Raw genomic sequence first — 25,620 nt, 5'->3', positions numbered from 1 at the left:
TTACTAGTAAACTAGAAGATGAAAAATAGGATAAAAAGACACATCATACTTAGTGGCTGACTTGCAAAGGATAGATTATGGGAAGAGGAAAACATAGTAACTTTACAGTGAAGTAACTTGGCAGACACCATCTTAATCAAGGTTAACATGACCAGTGAGAAGTCATGTTGTTAGCATGTACCCTCTGATATGATGTGATGAAAAAGCACTTCATCTCCATGGTACACTCTCTCAAAATCCAATAACCTAATCTAATAATGAGAAAACATCAGAAAAACCCAAATTGAAGGACATTCTACAAAATACCTGACAAAATCTGTTCAAAACTGTTAAGGTCATGAAAAACAAAGACTAAGAAACTGTCACAACTCAGAACAGACTAAAGAGACATGACAGGTAAATGCAATGTGGTATTGTAGATTGGATCCTGAAACAGACTATTTGGACTATTGAAATCCAAATAAAATATGAACTTTAGTTAATAATGATGTGAACTGTTAGTTTCCTAATTGCAACAAAAGATAACATTAGGCAAAAATTGAAAATAGAGGAAATGGAAACTAGGTGAGGGGTTTACAGGAACTTTCTGTGTTATCGATGCAAATTTTATGTAAATTATAAGTATTCCAAAATAAAAAGTTTACTTAAACTTCATAAATCCAAAAATAGACAAGAAAGGGGAAAAAAGGAAAACAAAGAGCAGATATAACAAATAGGATACATACAGAAAGATGCCAGATATAAACCTAAATATGTCAATAATTACATTAAATATTATTAATGTTCCAATTAAAGAAACAGTCCAGGGGCGCTTGGCTGACTAAGGCATTAGAACACGTGACTCTTGATCTCTGGGTTGTGAGTTTAAACCCTGCATTGGGCATATAACTTACTTTAAAAAAAAAAAAAAGAAACAGTCCAGCTATATAAAAAAAATCAGCCATACTCTGCTTTCAAGAGACACATTTTAAATGTAAGGATACAAAATGGTTAAAATTTTTTTTTAAATATGGCAAAACAACACATCATGCAAGCAATAACAAAAATATGTCAGGATAGCTATATGAATATTAGACAGAATTGACTTTATATTCTGGAGGGTCTGGAAGACTGTGTGCATACAAAGGGCTGCACACATGCTCAGGGGAGATCAGAGATGGCTGACCTTTGGCCCTATACAAGAAGAAAGGAAAAATCAGACAAGATTTGCCTGAACTTAGGCAAGTTCAGGCCTAAACTGCCTGAACTTAGAATGAGTGTACCACTACATGCACAGATACCCTAGGAAAAGAGTGGAAACTGTGTTGGCTCAAAGTGTTTAAGAAAAATATTTGGTAAATAATCGACTGATCACTAAGCTATGATGACACAAGGGTGAAACCTAGGTGGCCAGTTTTAAAAGTAAGAACAAGAATTTTAAGAAGAAAAAAAAACTGAGCAAAGATTCCAGTTGTCACACACTTCAGGGGAAATAGACACTACATAATTAGTCCAAGCACAACACTGAACAAAACCAAAGAAACATAGTGCGTTATAAAAAATAAAAATAAAAGAACAAAGAAACAAGATGTAGCCCAAACAGGAAAAAAAAAAAACCCAGCTTATATAAACTGTCTGCAGGAGGGCCTCCATGATAGATTTAGTACATAAAGACTTCAAATAAGCTATTTTAATATGTTCATCAAAGAACTCAAAGAAAATTATGTTTAAAGAATTAAAGGAATGTATGATGACAACAACTAATCACATCAGGAACATTAATAAGGGGATATGAGCCTGTGCCGTGGCTTAGCTGGTTAAAGTGCCTGTCTAATAATAAGGAGATATGAGGGACACCTTGGTGACTCAGTCATTTGAGCATCCAACTGTTGTTTGGTCTCACGGTTTGTGAGATCAAGCCCTGCATCGGGCTCTGTGCTGTCAGCTGCTTGAGATTTTCTCTCTCCCTCTCACTCTGTCCCTCCCTCTCTCTCTCAATAAATAAATAAATACTTTTTTAAAATAATGAGATATGAATTATAAAAAGAAAGGAATAAAAATTCTAGAGTTAAAATGTACAACTGAAATGAAAAATTCACTCAAGGAGCTCAATAGCAGATTTGAGCTGATAGAAGAATAAGCGAACTCAAAGTTAGATGAATAGACATTATCCAGTCAAAAGAACAAAATGTAAAAAGCATTAAGAAAACTGAAGAAACTTGAAGGCGTGTGAGATACCACCAAACACACCATATATGCATAATGGGAGTTCCAGAAGAGAAAAGGAGAAAAAATTAGTGAAAGCTTCGCAAATGTGATGAAAAACATTAATCCACACATCCAAGTTAACTATCTGTTTCTAATCTACATCCACATTCAATGAATTCTGAGTAGAACAAATTGAAAGGTATTTATAGCTAGAAAGATCATTGTCAAACTGTTGAAAGTCAAAGCCAAAGAGAAAAATATGAAAACAGCAAGAGGAAAATTACATATGATATACAAAGGAACCACAATGAGATTAACAGCTGATTTCTCATCAGAAACAATGGAGATAAGCCGGTGGTGTTATGACATATTCAAAGTGCTGGGGGAGAAGACTGTCAACTAAGAATTCTAGGAGTCAACTCACCATGGCAACAGCTCATAACAACACTTTCTTCTCCCCAGCTTCTGGGCGTCCCTTCAGGTCTTCTGCTATAAACTGTTCTGAGGGGAAGGGTGTGGGAGGTCTCCGATCTCACACCATGGGGGACGGAAGAGATGATAACTTCGAAAGTATGGACATTGACTGCCTTAAACTGGAGTTAATGGAAGAAATACATATGAGAGACTTAGTACAGCTCTCGATACTTGAATTAAGACAGGAGATAGTGGACCTAGAAGCCAAACTCAATACTGACAATGAAGGTGGTGAATGGAAAACACGTTATGAAGCCCAACTTGAACTGAATGATCATCTAGAAAAGCAAATTGTTACTCTCAAAGAGAAAATGGAAAAACTCCGTGGAAATCCTTCAGATAGACTATCTTCTATTCGTGTCTATGAGCGAATGTCAGTGGAATCCTTAAATGCATTACTTAAACAGTTAGAAAAAGAAAAAAGGAGTCTTGAAATTCAAGTGAAAAATTGTGCACTTAGATTGGAACAAGAGTCAAAGGCTTACCACAAGACCAGTGATGAATGCCGTACATACCTAGCTGAAATGTCTCAGATCTCTGGCTCACACCAAGTTTCTAAAAGGCAACAGATGGATCAACTTCATAGAATGAAAGAGAATCATGTGAAAACAGGAAGATGTAATCCAACCAGTCAGAAGATAGTAAATGCCAAGAAAGGGCCAGCGAAAAAGATTACAAGATCAAACAATCTTCCAAAACTCAATCCATGATTCCAAAACTAGGTGGATTTCTACATCTTTCCTTTCTTCATCTGTAATATTCAACTTGTGAAGTTAATGCTCAGCAAATTTTGGGGGGGAATGAAATAATTTTTTTAAAAAGAGCCATTAAACCTCTTTTGTTCCTCTTCCAGACGTTTGTTCTTTCTCTGCAGGAAAGTAATTTTCTTAGTAATTTAGTTTAGTTTCAAAAATTCCTCTGGAAATTAATTTTAGTGACACTACTATATGTAACAGCAGCTCTGTGATTCTTTTTTTTTTTTTTTCAGTCTTGGAATTTATTTATAATTCTTTTTTTTTAACTCTGTAAAGGGCAGGTTAACTTTTTTTTTTTTTTTTTACAAATAGTTTATTGTCAAATTAGTTTCTACATAACACTCAGTGCTCATCCCCAAAGTGCCCTCCTCCATGCCCATCCCCCCCTCCCCCCCACATCCATCAGTCCTCAGTTTTTGTCAGCATTCAAGAGTCTCTCATGGTTTGCCTCTCTCCCTTTCCCCCACCATTTCTGCCCTTCTTCTCCCCCTTGTTCCTCCGTCAAGTTCCTCCTAATCCTCCTATACGTGCAAACATATGATATTTGTCCTTCTCTGCCTGACTTATTTCGCTCAGCATAACACCCTCAAGGTCCATCCATGTTGCTACACATGGCCAGATTTCATTGTTTCTCATTGCCATGTAGTATTCCATGGTATAGATAAACCACATCTTCTTGATCCATTCATCTGTTGATGGACACTTAGGCTCTTTCCATGTTTTAGCTATTGTGGAGAGTGAGCAGCACTGTGATTCTTAAAAAAAATCCTAGGGAACCTGAAGATGGTCATCATTACACTTGCTTTTAATAATCTGTCCATAATATGCTTTGATGGTAGCATTGTTATTGTATTGCATTTCTAGTCAGCTATAATCTAATAATGTGAGTTCACCAAAACTTTTTGCTATTTTAGGTTACATAATGCTCACTTTTTTAGCCCAAAGTTTAAACAAAGTTGCAAATCAAGCACATTTTAAACTTTGCCTTGAAGTATCATGGTATTGTGGAAATAGCCGTCAATCAAGAATCAGCTTGGTATAGTCCCCACTCTGCCATGAACTTATGAGATTTGGGGAAAGTCCCTTTGCCTCATCTTTATTTCTTGCACCTGAAAAAGACTAAGGCAAACTCTACAACTTCTAAGGTTTCTTACCATTCTAGAAAACCAACACTTATTTAACTACAGGATCCTGCCATGTAGCAGATGGAAAATTCAGTCATTTTTGTGATGCTTATTAATTCATAGTGATGACCTTATTTTTTGGACCAAACTTGGCAAGTGTCCACAATATTTAAGCCTAGAAGTGGAGACAGAGTGAGGATGGGAGAAAGTTCTTTTAAAGCATTTAGAAAATTTATTATATTCCTCTATTCATGGTTAGACTGTTTTTGTAACTGTCACATAGGTCTGGAATACACGTACAATTTATTTGCTCAACTTAATGAATTTAAATTTCCAGAAATCACCCAATGATCAGTATAATTTTTAGCTAATGGTGTTCTCACCTTGTATCTGACACTAAAACTTAAATTCTAGTCAATATTACCAGCAATGAATACCAAATACATTTCTATTATCTCTGTAATTATTCATTTTCTTTCCTTAAGAACGCATAAATTTCATAGAGCCAAATAATTCTTTTATATGACTATAAAATATAATGCAGTGAAATATAAAGTAACTGTCTATAAATTACTCTACATTGGAGCTGTTTGGAAATATTTTCCCCTGTTCTTAATAAAGCTAACTACAGATATCAGATACCATGACCCATATTTTAAAACAAATACTAGATTTTTATATTTTACACTATCTTTCTCTTAACATTAGCAACAAATTAACCATCTCAATTTGGTAATAAATATAATCATAAATCATCACTAAATGATTAAAAAGTTTTTTCTATCATAAAGAGGAAGGCCATTGTAGGGATTGAATTCAGGAACATTTAAAATTATCTCAATCATTGTGATGGTATATTAGTTGGACATCTTATCATGGGTATCCATCACATTTAATTGTTAATTCTGCAGGAGCTTCTTTGGAATACTTTCCAAATGTCTGAAAGTGTCTCTTAAACACAGTGATGGAGGGGCACCTTGGTGGCTCAGTCGGTTGGGCGTCCAACTTCAGCTCAGGTCATGATCTCACGGTTCGGTTCTTGAGTTCCAGCCCTGCACTGGGGTGTCGGCCCAGAGCCTGCTTCAGATTCTTTGTCCCCCTCTCCCTCTGCCCCCTCACACTCCCTCTCTCTCTCTCTCTCAAAAATAAATAAACATTTGGGGCGCCTGGGTGGCTTAGTCGGTTAAGTGTCCGACTTTCGCTTAGGTCATGATCTCGCGGTTCGTGGGTTCGGGCCCCGCGTCGGGCTCTGTGCTGACTGACAGCTCAGAGCCTGGAGCCTGTTTCAGTCTGTGCCTCCCTCTCTCTCTGACCCTCCCCTGCTCACGCTGTCTCTCTCTCTCTCCTAAAAATAAATAAAAACACTAAAAAAAAAATTAAAAAAATAAATAAATAAACATTTGAAAAACCCACAGTGATGGAATGTTGATGGTATAGTGTAAGGAACTGAAATGGGAGACTTTCGAAGGTCAGTGTTCTGACATTAGCTCTGCCACTTCTAAACTTCTGACTATAAGTAAATCACTTTTCGTTGCCTCACTTTCATTATGTATAGGGTTGGAAATATTTACCCTAACTACTGCCTTGGGATTGCTGTGCAGATCAAGGGTACTTAACTAAACATTTATCTATATACTGTTTTTATACCTTATTTCCTTTTGAAAGGGTGCAACTAAATTTACAGGCAAAACAGCAACATCCACAAAATACAAGGTGAAAATAAAAGTTAAACAGTTTTGCAAGAGTTCATGACTAAGAAAAACTCTGGCTTTCATCTTTCCAACAGTCAGTACAAAGAAGGAGGGAATTACACAGCTCTCATTATTTTTGTGGACAGAATAACACAAGTAGTGAAAAAGTTTTACTTAGTTCCCTAGTTCTAACCTCTGAAGATAATTTGTCATGTGAGGTCTTATAAGAAACTGCAATTATTTATTGCAATAATCAGAGCAAAAAGAATTTGGGATCCTTCTTTGTTTTACTGGAATATGTATTAATATCAGTATTTTTTAAGTTCAGAATTCAGAAAACAAAAATCAGTAAAACAATAGTATATTTCAAGTTTTTAAATGTCTAAATGTATTACAAAATATCAAGAAATACCATTTATAAACATGGCTGTTGCTATAATTAAAAAAAGACATATAATAACAAGTATTGGTGAGGATGTGGAGAAATAGGAACCCTCATACACTGCTGGTGGGGATGTACAATGGTGCATCCGCTTTGGAAAACAGCTTGGCAGTTCCTAAAAAAGTTATCATATGACTCAGCAATTCCACTCCTACATATATACCCAAGAGAAGTGAAAGTCTGTGTCAACATAAAAACTTGTACCTGACTCATTATAACACTATTATTCTAGCCTAAAAGTAGAAACAACCCAAATGCTCATCAACTGATAAATGGATAAACAAAGCATAGTATATCCAAACAAGGAATGTTATTCAGCAATAAAAAGAAATGAAGTACTGATACATGCTACAATGTGGATGAATCTTGAACATAATAAGTGAAAGAAAGCAGTCACTAAATAGCACCTATGGCATAACTTTATTTATATAAAATGTCCAGAACAGGCAAATCCATAGAGACATAAAATAGATTAGTAGTTGCCTGAGGCTGGTGGGGCCAGAGGGAGGGTGGGTGATGGCGAGTGACTGCAAAGGGTACAGGGTTTCTTTTGGGGGCAATGAAAATGTTCTAAAATTGATAGCGGTGATGGTTGCACAACTCTGAAAACACTAAAAACTGCTGAACACTAAATGAGTTAATCATATGTTATATGATTTATATCTCAATAATACTGTTATTGAAAAATAATCTTATACCTAGCAAAATAACCCTTAAAAAAATGAAGGCTCCACAAAAAAAGACATTCTCAAGGGGAAAAAAAGCTTAGGAGAACTAATTGCTATCAGACCCGCCTTATAAGAAATGAAGAAAACGAAGTTTGTCAGGCTGAAGAGAAATTGTAACTCAAATCCACACAAAGAAATAGAGCACCAGTAAAGGTAATTACATAGGAAAACATAAAATACAATGTAAACATATTTTTCTTTCCTTCTCCCTACTGATTTAAAGGGCATCTACATAAAACAATATTATTAAAACATTGGTAGATTTAGAATACATAAAGATGTAATGCAGATGATAATAGCACAAAGGAGGGGAGAGGAAAGGGAGTAATATGAGAGCAGTTTTTGTACACTACCAGAAATAAGTTAGGATATATGTGAAGTATATTGTTTTCAGTTAAGATGTATATTGTAATCCCCAGACCTACCACTAAGAAAGTAATTCAACAAATAGAGTAAATAAAGGAAATTAAAATGGCACACTAGAAAATATCTATTTAGTGCAAAAGTAGGCAATAAAGAAGAAATAGAGGACAAAAAATACATAAGACATAGAAAATAGCAAAAAGGCAGTTATAAATAATTACATTTATATTATAATCAATAATTACATTAAATGTAAATGAAATAAGCATTAAAATAAAAACAGTTGACCAGATTAGATTTAAAAATGAGATCTAACTCATTAGTGCTTTGGTGACTCGGTTGGGCGTCCAACTTCAGCTCAGGTCATGATCTCATGTTTCATAGGTTCGAGCCCTGCGTCAGGCTCTGGGCTGACAGCTCAGGGCCTGGAGCCTGCTTCTGATTCTGTGTCTCCCTCTCTCTCTCTCTGCCCCTCCCCTGCTTGCACACTCTCTCTCTCTCAAAAATAAATAAACATTTTTTGAAAATGTGATCTAACTGTATGCTGTCTAGAACAGGCACACTTTATTTTTATTTTCTTAATGTTTATTTTTTTATTTTGGGGAGTAGAGAGAGAGGAAAAGAGAGAATTCCAAGCAAGCCTCACAGTGTCAGCATGGAGCACGATGTGGTGCTTGATCCCATGAACCATGAGACCATGATCTGAGCCAAAATCACCCAGGTGTCCCCAGGCACTCCCAGGCACACTTTAGAATTTTTTTAAGTTTATTTATTTTGAGAGAGAGAGAGAGAATGTGCAGGCGCGCACACAAGCAGTGGAGGGGCAGAGAGAAGGAGAGACAGAATGTTAATTATACTTCAATAATAACTTTTAAATAAATAAACAATAAAAAATTAACAACTGAATCCAGCAACGTATAAAAATATTATACACCACGACTAAATAGGATTCCCCCCACCCCAGGAATGCACAATTGGTTTAACATCCAAAATCTTAAGGGGTGGTCTTTAGTTGCCTAGTACTGGCCATGGGACTAAGGCAGAGGAATATTGTCTCTTGGGGTGCACTGGCCAGATGGAGGAGGTACAGCTCTGGATTGGTTGGTTTGCAGATCAAAGGCTGAGTTTTTTGCTATCTCTAAGAATTAGCTAGCCCTGGGAGGGGCAGTCGCTCCACAGCCAGGAAAAAATTTTTTAAATGTCAAAACATCATAATACACAAAAACAACTTTTAAACATGACTAATACAGTTGGCCCTTTTATGTTTTGAAATCATATTAAGAAAACTTTGGGGTGCTGATAATAGAGGTTTTCAGTAGTAGGGTTTAAGTTGTCCCAAACAGCATAGACATTTTATTATAGGAGTAAGAAAGGAGGAACACAAGTAAAGGTATGAATCCCTGTAGGTCAAACCATAACTAGGTTTCTTATTAAGAACTAGGTTTCTTAATAATTTCTTATTAAGAAAGTGGATTTGAAACTTTGGAGGACTCTAAAACAATATCTTGGTGGAACTGTAATGTGTTAGAAATATGCTCACGTTAAGTTGGCAGGTCTGGCAGTTATGTTATTGGAGGGTATGAACTGATAAGTCTCTGTAAAGATATGTGGTATTTGTGTGTAATTAAAGGGAAAAAGAAGTTGTGGTGGTCATGGTCAGAGATGCAAGGCAGGAGATAGTGATGGATAGCTGGAGAAGAGTAGTAAGAGGCACTGGGGAGTGGGTGGTCCTCTCCCCAAGAGGTCAAGGGGTTGACTGATATGAAGCAAGTGTCACCTGAGGAAAACAATAATCTCCATTACTTTTAATTTTTATTTTTTTAAGTTTATTTATTTATTTTAGAGATAGGGTGAGAGCGAGTGGGGGAGGGGCAAAGAGAGAGGGAAAAAAAGAATCCAAGCAGGCTCCATAGTGTCTTTGGTGAAGGAGCTTGGTGTCGGCGGGGGCAGGGGTGAACTAACAAGAGTGCCTGTTGATTTTAATTTGGGAATAAAATTTGTAAATGAGAGGCGCCTGGGTGGCACAGACCATTAAGCGTCCAACTTTGGCTCAGTTCTGATCTCACCGTTTGTAAGTTCGAGCCCTGCGTCAGACTCTTTGCTGATAGCTCAGAGCCTGGAGCCTGCTTCAGATTCTTTGTATTCTCTCTGATGCTCCCCCACTAACACTCTCTGTCTCTCTCACTCAAAAATAAATAAACATAAAAAATTTTTAATTTGTAAATGAATATGTTGTCATCAGAACTGAAGATGGATTGTGTCCATCAACAGACGAATGGATCAAGAAGATGTGGTTTATCTATACCATGGAATACTACATGGCAATGAGAAACAATGAAATCTGGCCATGTGTAGCAACATGGATGGACCTTGAGGGTGTTATGCTGAGCGAAATAAGTCAGGCAGAGAAGGACAAATACCATATGTTTGCACGTATAGGAGGATTAGGAGGAACTTGACGGAGGACCAAGGGGGAGAAGAAGGGCGGAAATGGTGGGGGAAAGGGAGAGAGGCAAACCATGAGAGACTCTTGAATGCTGACAAAAACTGAGGACTGATGGATGTGGGGGGGAGGGGGGGATGGGCATGAAGGAGGGCACTTTGGGGATGAGCACTGAGTGTTATGTAGAAACTAATTTGACAATAAACTATTTGTAAAAAAAAATAATAAAATAAAATAAAAAAAAAGAACTGAAGATGGATTAAAAGATGTTGGATTCATATGTCCTTAATGAGTGTGCCTAATGAATCTCTTTGGAGGAGGGTTATTAGTGTAATATCATACCTGTGCTCCTATAGGAAGGTGGATGTAGTTAAAATCTTGTCTGTAAAGATTGTGTGTGATGGCACATCTGTTGAGGTGCACCATGGGTAGGCTGGAGGTGTATTGTGTCCCTTCAGGGGTAAAAGCAAACTACAGTTTAGAGGCTGTTGAAATAGATTCTGAACAGAAAATGATAGCCAAATCTTTAAGAGAAAATGTATTTACCAGTTGTTCATTTAATAGAATCAGTAATTTTTTAAATTTTTAAATGTTTTATTTATTTCTGAGAGAGAGAGAGACAGTGTGAGCAGGGGAGTGTCAGAGAGAGAGGGAGACACAGAATCTGAAGCAGGCTCCAGGCTCTGAGCTAGCTGTCAGCACAGAGCCCGACGCAGGGCTCAAACCCACGAACCATGAGTCATGACCTGAGCTGAAGTCGGAGGCTTAACCAACTGAGCCACCCAGGCACCCCTAGAAACAGTAATTTTAATAATATTGAATGTCTGGTGTGAGGGCCTTGTTGGATGGGACCACAACACAAAGATTGTAGTAATCCACTATGAGGAATACCTTCCCACACACAACTTTTGTCTTTTCTTTAGATTTAAGAACAGGGAAAATTGGGCTTGTCAAATGGAGAAGTGGTGAAGATAATCACCCCTTTATTAATTAGGTTTTATATATAGTGAGTTTTAATCCTTGATCCCCCCGTTTTAACTTATATTGGGCCAGGTTAACTATTTTATCTGGGGGTCTATGGGGTTCCATTTCATTAAGCCAGTTTGTAAATGTCAAAGATCTACTTTAATTTTAATTTATCATTTATTGTGTCAGAGCATGTATGTCTAAATGGAATATTTTAGGTCGATGGGTATTACAATTTTGGAAATTTAGGCAAGGCTATAATTAGAGTGAGGCAAGCCTAGTTTTTTTTCTTCACTTTATATTTAGTTATCTTCTTAAAATTCTATGAAACACAATGCTTAGGTTTACTAGGATTCCCAGAAACAACTATAATTTGAACTTGATTAAGTCCGTAAAGGTCTTATCAATTAATGTATTTCAGCAAATGTTAAAGTTTAGAAAAAAGGTTGTAGAGGCATAATAGCCAATCAGTAGTATTTTTATCATTTAATTATATAAATCCCTTGGTATATAAATTTTGGATTTCCAGCTGGATCAAATTTGTGGTTTTGTTTTAATTTATATATACACTACATATATGCATATATATACAATTCATCTATTGTATATTTTATATTAAAATATTACACATGTATACATTATTACTTAATTATGTTTTATTTTCTCACCCTGTATCTAGAAGCTTGTTTTAAAAATCAATAAGTAATTTAGGGCTAGGATTATGTTTCTTACAACTGGCATTTGCTCAGTACATAAGGTTTAAAATTCCCTTTTTTTCCCCCAGTTGGCCTTGTATCTGCCTGAAACAGCAGGATTTTTTTTCTCTATATTAGGTTTGTAGCCACCTGAAGCCGTAGTCTTTAGTTTTTGTCTCCAGCTGATAAGAAGGAAAGAGGGGAGAGAAAAGGGACTGCATGCCTCTTAACAACGTTTCACTGGGATCATCCCTATCCCCATTAAGCTTTTTTTTTCTTCTAAAATGGTCTGTATTTCTAGGTAGCTAACCTTCTTACCCCCCACCCTTTTTTTTCTTTTAGAACCCAGGTGTGTCAGGGAAATTAGGTTTGGCCTGGTGGACCAAGCTGTCCAAGGTAAGTTGATAACTAGTGAATTGGGGCAACTTCCACACAAGACTTTAGCACCTGACACTAAATGAGGAGAGCCATGAAGGCTCATGCCTTTGAGGTCCTCCTTGATTTAGTTTAAAAACCACATCAGTATTCAGCAGAGACATCATGAAGCAGTGGCATCCAGAATGCCAGCATACCAACAGCCAGCCATCCCTTTCCTGGTAACACTCGCTGTTTCGTAAAGCCAGTCAGTAAGCCGAGAGCAGTCTAGAAGCAAGCCCCCTCCATTAAACACTGAGTCACCATATTCACTGTGCCAATTGTTCTATGCCCAGGTCTTAATTTATAAGAGTGACTGTGTGATAAAGGAAGGATAGGTTTAGGCCACTGCCTTAATTGGCATTTCTGTCAGAAAGACGAGACGGGGCAAGGTAAATGGTTTATGAGTAGCTAGTTTGAATACTTTTGGCAGGCTCTAAACTACAAGGGCGGTTTCTAGTTGCCTGGTACCTGGCCCTGAAATGATTAAGGCAGAGGAATATTGCCTCTTGTTTCTAGAGGGGGTGTAAATAACATTAAACTTTTCTTTCAATGTATTGATCTCTCCAAATTGCCACTCAGTCACCTTTATAAATTAAGACCCAGTGACAGAACAGTTTCACACCCATTAGGATGGTCATTGAAAGAAAGAAAGAAAGAAAGAAAGAAAGAAAGAAAGAAAGAAAGAAAGAAAGAAAGAAAGGAAGGAAGGAAGGAAGGAAGGAAGGAAGGAAGGAAGGAAGGAAGGAAGGAAAGGAAGGAAGGAAGAAAAAGAGAAAACAAGGAGTATTAACAAAGATGTGGAGAAATTGGAATGCATTCTGCTGAGAATGTAAACTGGTGCAGCTACTGTAGAAAATGATACTGGACACCTGGGTGGCTCAGTTGGTTGAGAGTCCGACCTTGGCCCAGGTCATGATCTCATGGTTCATGAGTTTGAGCCCTCCCTCGATCCTCTGTGCCCCCCTCTCTCTGTCCCTGCCTTGCTCTCATGCTCTCTCCCTCTGTCAAAAAAAATAAACATTTTTAAAAAGAAAATGATATGGAATTCCTGAAAATATTTAAAATTAAACAGAGTTACTGTATAATCCAGTAATTCCACTTCTGTATATAGACCAAAAACAATCAAAAGCAGAGACTCAAACAGATATTTATACACCTATATTCAAGGCAGCTTTATTCAAAATAGCCAAAAGTGGTGTCATGGTCTGAATGTTTATGTCCCCCAAAATCCATATGTGGAAATCCAAATTCCCAAAGGTGATAAGCCCCACCTTTCTGTTAGTAAGTGGGGTCTTTGGGAGATGATTAGTTTATGAAGGTAGAGCCCTCATGAATGGGATCAGTGTTTCTATAAAACTGATCCCACAGTGCTCCCTAACCTCTTCCACCTTGTGAGAACAGAGAAAAGGCATTGGTTATGAACCAGGAGGAAGGCTTTCATTTGACCACACTGGTATCTTGATCTTGGATTTCTAGCCTGTAGAAATGTGAGAAATAAATTTCTATTGTTTATAGGCTACCTAGTCTGTGGTAGCACAAATGGACTAAGACACGTGGCAGGCAACCCAAGAGCCCAATGATAGATGAATGGATAAACGAAATATTATATGCCATGGAATATTATTCAGTCTTATAAAGAGGCAAATTCTTTTTTAAATTTTTTTTTGCAATTTGAAATCTGATCCTTTATTTTTTTTAATTGGGAAATGTATCACGATAAGTTTAATTCTGTCCATTTCGATAACACAGTTACAAATTTGAATTTTTGATTCAAGATGATTTCTTGTATGCCCAAATGTTTGCGGATATTGAATTCAGCTTGGAGTATTTTGTTACAGCTATTCCTGTGTTACTTTTTTTTATAGTTTATTGTAAAGTTGGTTTACATATAACACCCAGTGCTCATCCCAACAAGTGCCCCCCTCCATGCCCATCACCCCACCCCTCCCCTCAGCCCTCAGTTTGTTCTCAGCATTCAAGAGTCTTTCATGGTTTGCCTCTCTCCCTCTCCCCCACTATTTCTCCCCTTCTTCTCCCCCTTGGTCCTCCGTTAAGTGCCTCCTAATCCTCCTATACGTGCAAATATATGGTATCTGTCCTTCTCTGCCTGACTTATTTCGCCCAGCATAACACCCTCAAGGTCCATCCATGTTGCTACAAATGACTAGATTTCATTCTTCCTCATTGCCATGTAGTATTCCATTGTATAGATAAACCACATCTTCTTGATCCATTCGTCAGTTGATGGACACTTAGGCTCTTTCCATGTTTTGGCTATTGTTGAAAGTGCTGCTCTGAATATTGGGGTACATGTGCCCCTATGCATCAGCACTCCTATATCCCATGGGTAAATTCCTAGCAGTGCTATTGCTGGGTCCTAGGGGAGTTCTACTGTTAATTTTTTGAGGAATCTCCATACTGTTTTCCAGAGGGGTTGCACCAGCTTACATTCCCACCAGCAGTGTAGGAGGGTGCCCGTTTCTCTATAACCTCACCAGCATCTAGAGTTTCCTGATTTGTTCGTTTTAGCCACTCTGACTGGTGTGAGGTGGTATCTCAGTGTGGTTTTGATTTGTATTTCTCTGATGATGAGGGACGCTGAGCATCATTTCATGTGTCTGTGGGCCATCTGGGTGTCCTCTTTGGAGAAGTGTCTGTTCATATCTTCTGCCCATTTCTTCACTGGATTGTTTGTTTTTTGGGTGTGGAGTTTGGTGAGTTCCTTATAGATTTTGGGTATTAACCCTTTATCTGATACGTCATTTGCAACTATCTTTTCCCATTTTGTTGGTTGCCTATTAGTTTTATGGATTGTTTCCTTTGCTGTGCAGAAGCTTTTTATCTTGATGAGGTCCCTGTAGTTCATTTTCGCTCTTGATTCCCTTGCCATTGGGGATGTGTTAAGTAAGAAATTGCTGCGGTTGAGGTCAAGGAATTTTTTTCCTGCTTTCTCTTCTAGGATTTTGATGGTTTCCTGTCTTACATTCAAGTCCTTTATCCATTTTGAGCTTATTTTTGTGTATGGTGTGAGAAAATGATCTAGTTTCATTCTTCTGCATGTTGCTGTCCAGTTCTCCCAGCACCATCTCTTAAAGTGGCTGTCTTTTTTTCCATTGGATGCTCTTCCCCGCTTTGCCAAAGATTAGTTGGCCATACATTTGTGGGTCCAATTTTGAGTACTCTATTCTATTCCATTGGTCTATGTATCTGTTTTTGTGCCAATACCATACTGTCTTGATGATTATGGCTTTGTAGTAGAGGCTAAAGTCTGGGATGAAGATGCCTCCCATTTTGGTTTTCTTCTTCAATATTACTTTGGCTATTCGGGGTCTTTTGTGGTTCCATACAAATTTTAGGATAGTTTGTTCTGGTTTTGAGAAGTGTGCTGGTGCCATTTTGATTGGGATTGCATTGAATGTGTAGATTGCTTTGGGTAGTAATGACATTTTAACAATATTTATTCTTCTGACCCATGAGCATGGAATGTTTTTCCATTTCTTTGTGTTTTCTTCAATTTCCTTCCTAAGTTTTCTATAGTTTTCATCATACGGATCTCCTATATCTTTGGTTAAGTTTATTCCTAGGTATTTTATGGTTTTTTGTGCAACTGTGAATGGGATCAGTTTCTTGATTTCTCTTTCTGTTGCTTCATTGTTGGTGTATAAAAATGCAACCGATTTCTGTACGTTGATTTTGTACCCTGCAACTTTGCTGAATTCATGGATCGGTTCTAGTAGGCTTCTGGTGGAGTCTGTCGGGTTTTCTATGTAGAGTATCATGTTGTCTGCGAAAAGTGAAAATTTGACTTCTTTGCCAATTCTGATGCCTTTGATTTCCTTTTGTTGTCTGATGGCTGATGGTAGAACTTCCAGCAGTATGTTTAACAACAGTGGTGAGAGTGGCCATCCCTGTCGTGTTCCTGATCTCAGGGGAAAAGCTCTCCATTTTTCCCCGTTGAGGATCATGTTAGCTGAGGGCTTCTCCTAGATGGCTTTTATGATATTTAGGTAAGTTCCTTCTATCCCGACTTTCTCGAGGGTCTTTATTAAGAAGGGATGCTGTATCTTGTTTAATGCTTTTTCTGCATCTATCGACAGGATCATAGGGTTTTTATTTTTTCTTTTGTTAATGTGATGTATCATATTGATTGATTTGCGAATATTGAGCCAGCCCAATAACCCAGGAAAGACTCCCACTTGATCATGGTGGATAATTCTTTTTATGTGTTGTTGAATTCGATTTGCTAGTGTCTTGTTGAAGATTTTCGCATCTGCATTCATCAAAGATATTGGCCTGTAGTTCTCTTTTTTTGCTGGGTCTCTGTCTGGCTTGGGAATCAAAGTGATGTGGGCTTTGTAAAATGAGTCTGGAAGTTTTCCTCCGATTTCTATTTTTTGGAATAGCTTGAGAAAAATGGGTATTAATTCTGTTTTAAATGTCTGGTAGAATTCCCCAGGGAAGCCATCTGGCCCAGGGCTCTTATTTGTTGGGAGATTTTTGATAACTGATTCGATTTCTTCACTAGTTATGGGTCTGTTCAGACTTTCTATCTCTTCCCATGTGAATTTTGGTAGTGAGTGTGTGTTCAGGAAATTTGTCCATTTCTTCTAAGTTGTCTAGTTTGTTGGCATATAATTTTTAATGGTATTCCCTGATAATTGCTTGTATTTCTGAGGGGTTGGTTGTAATAAGTCATTTTTCATTCATGATTTTGTCTGAGTGCTCTCTCTTTTCTTTTTGAGAAGCCTAGCTAGAGGTTTGTCAATTTTGTTTATTTTTTCAAAAACCAACTCTTTGTTTCATTGATCTGTTCAACTGCTCTTTTGGTTTCTATACTGTTTATTTCTGCCCTGATTTTTATTATTTCTCTTCTCCTACTGGGTTTGGGGTGCTCCTGTTGCTCTCCGTCTAGTTCCTTTAGGTGCGCTGTTAGATTTTGCACTTGCGCTTTCTCTAATTTCTTGAAATAGGCCTGGAGTGCAATGTACTTTCCTCTTAGGACTGCCTTTGCTTCATCCCATAGAGTTTGGTTTTTTGTATTTTCTTTTTCTTTTGTTTCCATATATTTTTTAATTTCTTCTCTAATTGCCTGATTGGCCCATTCATTCTTCAGTAGGGTGTTCTTTAACCTCATGTTTTTAGAGGTTTTCCAGACTTCTTCCTGTGATTGAATTCAAGTTTCATAGAATCGTGATCTGAAAGTGTGCATGGTATGATCTCAATTCTTTTATATTTACTGAGCTCTCCTTTATGACCCAGTATGTGATCTATCTTGGAGAATGTGCCATGCGCACTTGAGAAGAAAGTAAATTCCCTGGCCTCAGGATGTAAAGTTCTAAATAAATCCGTCAGATCCATCTGGTCCAATGTGTCATTCAAGTCCATTGTTTCTTTAGTGATGCTCTGTCTAGTTGATCTATTCATTGCTGTAAGTGGAGTATTAAAGTCCCCTGCTATTAGCACATTCTTATCCATAAGATTGTTTCTGTTCCTGATTGCTTTATATATTTAGGTGCTTCCATATTGGGTGAGCAGACATTAATAATTGTTAGTTCTTCCTGATGGATAGACCCTGTAATTATTATATAATGCTCTCTTCATCCCTTGTTACTATTTTTAATTTAAAGTCCAGTTTGTCTGATATAAGTATAGCTACTCCAGCTTTCCTTTGACTTCCAGTAGCATGATATATATTTCTCCATCCCCTTACTTTCAATCTGAAGGTGTCCTCCAGTCTAAAATGAGTTTCTTGTAGACAGAAAATAGATGGTTTTTTTTTAATCCATTCTGCTACCCTATGTCTTTTGATTTGAGCATTCAGCCCATTTACATTCAGTGCTATTATTGAAATATATGGGTTTAGAGTCATTATGTCCTTTGTGGGATGCATGCTTGTGGTGGTGTCTCTAGTATCTTGCGTTCCTTGCAACATTTCCCTCATAGAGTCCCCCTCAGGATTTCTTGTAGGGCTGGTTTAGTGGTGACGAATTCTTTCAATTTTTGTTTATTTGGAAAGACTTTTATCTCTCCTTCTATTCTGAATGACAGGCTTGCTGGATAGAGGATTCTTGGCTGCATATCTTTTCTGTTCATCACATTGAAGATTTCCTGCCATTCTTTTCTGGCCTTCCAAGTTTCAGTAGATAGGTCTGTAACCACTTGGATAGGTTTCCCTTTGAATGTTAGGGCCATTTTTATTCAGTGTTATAAAGAAGGAAATTCTTTTTTTTTTTAATTTTTTAATGTTTATTTTTGAGAGAGAGAGACAAACAGAGTGTGAGTAGTAGAGGAGCAGAGAGAGAAAGGGAGACACAGAATCCGAAATGGGCTCCAGACTCTGAGCCTGATGCGGGGCTCAAACCAATGAACCATGAGATCATGACCTGAGCTGAAGTCAGATGCTTAACCAACTGAGCCACTCAGGTGCCCCTAAAGAAAGAAATTCTGACACATGCCACAATATGGAATAACCTTGAAGACATTAGGCTAAGTGGAAACAAGCCAGTCGTGAAAGGACAATATATGATTCCTCTTATATGAGGTACCTAGACGAGTCAAAGTCATAGAGACAGCAACTACAATAGTGGTTGTTTGGGGTTGGGAGGAAGGAAAGCAGGGATTACTGTTTAATGGGTACAGAGTTTCAGTTTGGGAAGATGAAAAGGCTCTGGAGATAGATGGTGGTAATGATTGCACAACAATTTAAATGTAATTTATGCCACTGAAATGTACACTTAAAAGTGGTTAAAAGGGTAAAATTTACATTATGTGTATTTTACTACAATTAAAAAATTCTAAGCAAAGTCATAATAAAAGGTAAATTTCTCAAACTGATAATGGACATGAGAAAAGTCTCTACCTCACATCATCATAGTATCAGTGGTGAAAGAGTGAAGTTCTCCCACTTTGGGAACAGGTCAACGATGTTCACTCTTCCACTTGAACTAAACACCATACTGGAGATTACTAAGCCAGTGCAACCAGGAAAGGAAAAGAAATGAAAAACATCCAGATTGGAAGGAGGAAGTAAAAGTGGCTTTTGTGACAGATAACAATCGTCAATATAGTCAAATGAAACCCACAAAAAAGCTACTAGACTAATAAGTGAGTTTAGCAAGAATGTGAGATAAAAGATAAATAGGAAAATGAATTCTATTTCTATAAACTAGCAATGAAAAATGTGAAAATGAAGATAATTCTATTCACAATAGCATCAAAGAGAATAAAATACTTAAAAATAAATTTAGCAAAAAAAGTATAAAATACACACAAAAACAATAAAAACATTGTGAGGGAAATTAAAGATCTACATAATTGAGAGAAAGTCCATATCATGAATTGAAAGACTTGGTATGGTTAAGATGGCAACTCTCACCAAATTATTTGTAAATTGAATGACATCCCTATAAAATTTCCAGCAGGTTTTTTTGCATAAATTAACAAGCTGATCCCAAATATATTATGAAAATTCAAAGGACCCAGAAAAACAGACATCACTTTGAAAGAGAGTCCATAGAATTTTTGCTTCCATATTTCAAAACTTAATATAAAGTCAGTTATCGAGACAGTGTGATACTAACATGAAGAGAGAAATATAGATCAATGGAACAGAATGGAGAGTCCAAAGTAAACCATTATATCATGGTCAATGGAATTCTGACAAGGTGCCAAGCCAATTCAATGTTGAAATGACAGTTCTTTCAATAAGTAGTGCTAGGGCAATTGAATATCCGTAAGCAAAATGATACATTTAGACCTTTATCTCACACCATACACAAAAAAATGAACTTGAAGAGCACCTAGTGCAGTCAGTTGAGTGTCTGACTCTTGATTTGGGCTCAGGTCATGATTCCAGGTTTGGGAGATCGAGCCCAATGTCAAGCTCCACACTGAGCACAGAGCCTGCTTAAGATTTTCTCTCTCTCTCCCTCTGTCCCTCTCCCCTGCTCAAGCTCTCTGTCACACACACACAAATAAATAGGGGCGCCTGGGTGGCTCAGTCGGTTGGGCATCCGACTTCAGCTCAGGTCATGATCTCATGGTTCATGGGTTCGAGCCCCACATCGGGCTCTGTACTGACAGCTAGCTCAAAGCCTGGAGCCTGTTTCAGATTCTGTATCTCCCTCTCTCTCTCTGACTCTCCCCTGTTCATGCTCTCTCTCTCAGAAATAAATAAAACATTAAAAAAATTTTAATAATAAATAAATAGTAAACAAGCAAACAAATAAATAAAATTTAAAAAAATGAACTCGAAATGGATCAGAGCTAAAGTAAAAGCCAAAACTATAAAAACTTTCAGAAGTAAACACAGAAAAAAGTCTTTGTGACTTTGGGATTTATTTCCCTGTTGCTGGTTGACTGAGGGCCATACCAATTTGACCTATCAAATTCAACCAAATTGACATTTAAAGAACACTCCAACCAACAATGGCAGAATACATGTATATTTCAAACACACATAGAACATTTACCTGTGTATACCATATTTTGAGCCATAAAACAAAATCAATGTACTGTAAAGGATTTACATTATAAGAAGTATGTTCTCTAATCAAAATTAAATTAGAAGTCAATAACAGAAAGACTATTTGGAAACCAAATAACACGTTGCTAAATAACCCATGAAATCAAAGAAGAAATCAAATGGAAAATTATTAAAAAAATTTTTTAACTGAAAGAAAATTTAAAAACCATATATGAAAATTTGTGAGATGTTGAGAAAGCAGCACTTGAAGGGGATTTATAGCACTAAATGTCCATATTAGAAAAGAAGAAAGATTTCCAATCAGTGGACTCAGATCTCAAGCCCCTCTCTCCTCCCTAGAGGTGGGGGCAGGGGCCTGAGACTTGCAAGCTATTAATCATGGTTGGTTCCCTGGCAACTAGCCCCCTCCCTTAGGGTACTTAGAGGCTTTCCAGAAGTCACCTCATTAATATAAACTCAGGTGTGATGAAAAGGGCTCCTTAAGAATGATGAAAGTCACTCCTATCACTGAGAAAATTCCGAGGGTTGCAAATCACTCTTTTGGGTCTATTTAAGAAAAAAAGAAAGAAAGAAAGAAAATTCCGAGGGTGTTGGGAGCTTATTTCCAGGACCCAGGGACAAAGACTAAATATATTTCCTATTCTATCACAGGGGGTGATGGCTAAAGAGGGTACAAGGTTTGTTCTTGGGGTAAGGAAACCTTCCAAAATGTATTGTGGTGGTGGCACAACTGTGTGAATATACTAAAAGCAATTGTACACTTAGAAAACAAAAAAGAGGGGCGCCTGGGTGGCTTAGTCGGTTAAGCGTCCGACTTTCGCTTAGGTCATGATCTCGCGGTTCGTGGGTTCGAGCCCCGCGTCGGGCTCTGTGCTGACTGCCAGCTCAGAGCCTGGAGCCTGTTTCAGTCTGTGACTCCCTCTCTCTCTGACCCTCCCCTGCTCACGCTGTCTCTCTCTCTCTCTCTCTCTCCTAGAAATAAATAAAACATTAAAAAAATGTTTAAGAAAACAAAAAAGAAGAAGCTACCTATATACACAATAGTCTGAATGAATCTCCAGTGAGAAAATCCCATCCTAAGAAGTTGCATCTGTATGATTCTATTTATAGATCATCCTTGAAATGACAGAATTATGGAAATGGAGAGATTAGTGGTTTCCAGGAGTTAAGGATGCAGTGGTGTGAGTGGGTGCACTATAAAAGGGCAACATGACTGATCCTTGCCCAGTCAGAATTTTTCTGTATCTTGACTATATCTCAAAATCAATATCCTGAGGCTACCTGGGTAGCTCAGTCAGTTGGGCGTCCGACTTCAGCTCAGGTCATGATCTTGTGATCATGTGAGTTCGAGCCCTGAATCAGGTTCTCTGCTGTCAGTGCAGAGCCTCCTTTGGATCCTCTGTCTCCCTCTCTCTGACTCTCCCCCACCTCTCAAAAATAAATGACTGTTAAAATTTTTTAAATAAAAAAATCAATATCCTGGTTGTAATATTGAATTAGAGTTTTACAAGATGTTACAAGAAGTTTTACAAGATGTTACCATTAGGGTTAACTAGGTAAAATATCCACAGCATCTCTGTATTTTTTCTTACAATTTGTATGTGAATCTACAATCACCTCAAAATAAAAAGTTTAATTAAATGTTTAATTAAAGTGCGCAGGAGATGTAAAAACACTTAGTCCATTCAGGCCACTATAACAAAATACCACACAGACAGGATAGCTTATAAACAACAGAAATTTTATTTCTCACAGTTCTGGAGGCTGATAGTCCAAGATCAAGATGCCAGCCTGGCTGAGTGAGAGCCCACTTCCTGATGCGCAGCAGGTGCCTTCTTGCAGGAGGGGCAAGGGAACTCTCTGAGGTCTCTTTTCTAAAGGCATGAAAGCTCCACCCTCATGACCTAATTACCTCCAAAATGGCCACCTCCTAATACCACCACCGTGGGGATTAGAATTTCAACATATGAATTCAAACCATAGCAAGTACCCTCCAAATTCTAAAACTAGGCACAGGCATACTTTATTTCATTGCACTTCACTTTGTTGTGCTTGGTAAATATTGTGTTTTTCACAAACTGAAAGGTCCAGGCAGCCCTGTGTTGAGCAAGTCCATCGGCGCTTTTTTTTCCCACTAGCAGTTGCTCACTTGGTATCTCTGTGTCACATTTTGGTAATTCTTGCAATATTTCAAACTTTTTAATTTATATTTATTATGGTGTCAGTGATCAATAGTTTCTTGAGCTAGAAACTATTCCTGGTGAAGATGCTGTGAAGATTGTTGATATGACAACCAATGATTTAGAATATCACATCAACTTAGTTGATGAAGCAGGGGCAGGGTTTGAGGGGATGGATTCCAATTTTGAAAGTTCTGCTGTAGGTAAAATGCTATCAAACAACATCAAATGCTAGAGAAATCATCTGTGAAAAAGTCAATCCATGCAGCAAACTTCATTGCTGTCTTATTCTGAGAAACTGCCATAGCCACCACAACCTTCAGCAACTGCCACCCTGATCAGTCAGCAACCATCAACATTGAGGCAAGACCCTCCACCAGCAAAAAGATTATGACTCACTGAAAGCTCACATGCTGGTTAGCATGTTTTAGCAGAAAGTGTTTTTTAATTAAGGTATTTACATTTTTAGGCATAATGCTATTTGTACACTTAATAGGGTAAACCTAACTCTTATATGCACTGAGAAACCAAAAAAATTATTTGACTCACTTTATTGCAATATTCACCTTACTGCAGTAGTCAAGAACTGAACCTGCAATATCTCTACCTGTACAAATAATTATTACCAAGCATCTCTGATGAGAATAAATAACATGGAACTATTATGGCTTTATTCAATCATTAATTTTAAAAATACTTATTGAGGAGCGCCTGGGTGGCTCAGTCGGTTAAGCGTCTGACTTCAGCTCAGGTCATGATCTCACGGTTCTTGGGTTCAAGCTCTGCGTCAGGCTCTGTGCTGACAGCTAGCTCAGAGCCTGGGGCCTGTTTCGGATTCTGTGTCTCCCTCTCTTTCTGACCCTCCCCTGCTCACGCGCACTCTCTCTCTCAGAAATAAATAAAACATTAAAAAAATAAAATACAAAATAAAAATACTTATTGAGTCCCTTATTATTGTTCAAGGACTAGGTTAGATGCTACAAGGCATACAACATCATGAATTTATGGTAAAATCACAATTGTTGCCATGTTGCAAGTTTTGCCTGAGCTTGGGTCTTTTTTGTGAAATGTAAGTCAGTTGATAAATAAACATATTTGTGGGGAGAAAACATATTTTTATTTACTGATAATCACTAATAGCTGTAATTGAGATCAAAGGCTCTTAACTAATTCTCTTTCACAACTCCTATAGCTAACTACATACTTGATATCTCCACTTAGGTACCTTGCTTTCAAACTTCAAAAGTACTAAACTGAACTTTTGGTCTCCCCAAATTTGCTTCCTCCATTATTAACGTTCTACATCTGAATAAATAATCTACTTTCCTTGTTCAAGTCAGTAATATGAGCATAATTTTTCTCTTTCCCTTACCTCCCACATTCTTCCGGTGAGTCCATCAATGACTCTATCCATCTCCAAAGCCCACCCTCTTGCAAGTCATCACCAGCTCCTGCTGAACTACACAATAGCTTCCCTACTGATTTCTCTGCTTCCACTTGTGCCCACTCCCTATCCCCACCAATCCATTCCCTGAACAATGGACAAAATGATTTTAGTAAAATTTACATTACATCACTCTCCTACATAACCTGTACACAGCAAATACATCGTGGCCCATTTTATGTGGAGTAAAATCCACATTCTACCATGGCCTATGAGACCCTACAAAACGTGAATCCTGTCCGTCTTTCCATCCTTCTCTGTTATTATTTTACCTTCTTGTTCACCACCGTTCAGCCACACTCGCCTTTCAATTGCTAAAATTTAACAAACTCTTCCCGGCCCAAAGGGCCTGAGTATACATTGTTTCCATTGACCAGAATACTCTTCCCAGTTTCTTGGGAAGTGCTGGCTCCTTCTCCTCCTCAGCTGAAACATTGTACTGTTGATTCATAATTCTACCTAAGAGGGAAAGGGGGCAGCAATCTGGTTAGAGCTGGAGAAGGGGAATACCTAGGGAACTTGCCTCAAAGCTGCATTTGCATAGCAAACACACTGTCTTTACTTAGATTAAGTATAGATCAATAAAAAAAGTCAATGTTTTCTTAAAATGCTCTTATTCATACTTTTTATAAGATTAAGAGAACATCATCTGTCCATAAAATTATAATTTGGAGGGGCACCTGGGTGGCTCAGTCAGTTAAGTGTCTGACTTCAGGTCAGGTCATGATCCCATGGTTTGTGAGTAAGCCCCATGTCAGGCTCTGTGCTGACAGCTCAGAACCTGGAGCCTGCTTCAGATTCTGTGTCTCCCTCTCTCTGCCCCTCCCCAATTGCTCTCTGTCTCTCTCAAAAATAAATATACATTAAATATATATACATTTATATTTATATATTTATGAATTATATATATTATATTATAATTATATATAATTTGGAGTGCCTTGAGGGAAGCGGCAAACAATTCCAAAGAGACTGGAGAGGTAGACAAGGACTAGAGATTTTTAAAATTTTATCTTTGAGGTGATGAGGGTCTATCTGCATCTTTTCAGTAGGGCTGTTGACATGATCAGACTTATAGGATTAGATGAGGAGAAACTAAAGACTGAAAAGTCAATACAAAATAATTTTTATAGCTAACACTTATTGAATATTTAATGTGAGACGGATATTATTCTAAGGGCTTTCCATTATTCTAGTGCTTTATGTATATTAATTCATTTAGTCCT

The 25,620-nt window shown here is 37.6% G+C and overlaps 1 protein-coding gene across 1 annotated transcript; it reads left to right on the top strand.

Moving 5' to 3' along the window:
* Positions 1-2,691: 2,691 nt before the first annotated feature.
* Positions 2,692-3,447, top strand: LOC120244351 (coiled-coil domain-containing protein 169-like). Its single transcript, XM_039250802.1, has one exon. It carries the CDS (start codon positions 2,727-2,729, stop codon positions 3,369-3,371), a length of 645 nt encoding a protein of 214 aa, XP_039106733.1. The 5' UTR covers positions 2,692-2,726; the 3' UTR covers positions 3,372-3,447.
* The last annotated feature ends 22,173 nt before the right edge of the window (positions 3,448-25,620 follow it).

This window comes from Hyaena hyaena, unplaced genomic scaffold (assembly GCF_003009895.1).
Source record: "Hyaena hyaena isolate Hyena2069 unplaced genomic scaffold, ASM300989v1 scaffold_383, whole genome shotgun sequence".
NCBI lineage: Eukaryota > Metazoa > Chordata > Mammalia > Carnivora > Hyaenidae > Hyaena > Hyaena hyaena.
This window is presented reverse-complemented; position numbering and strand designations above follow the sequence as displayed.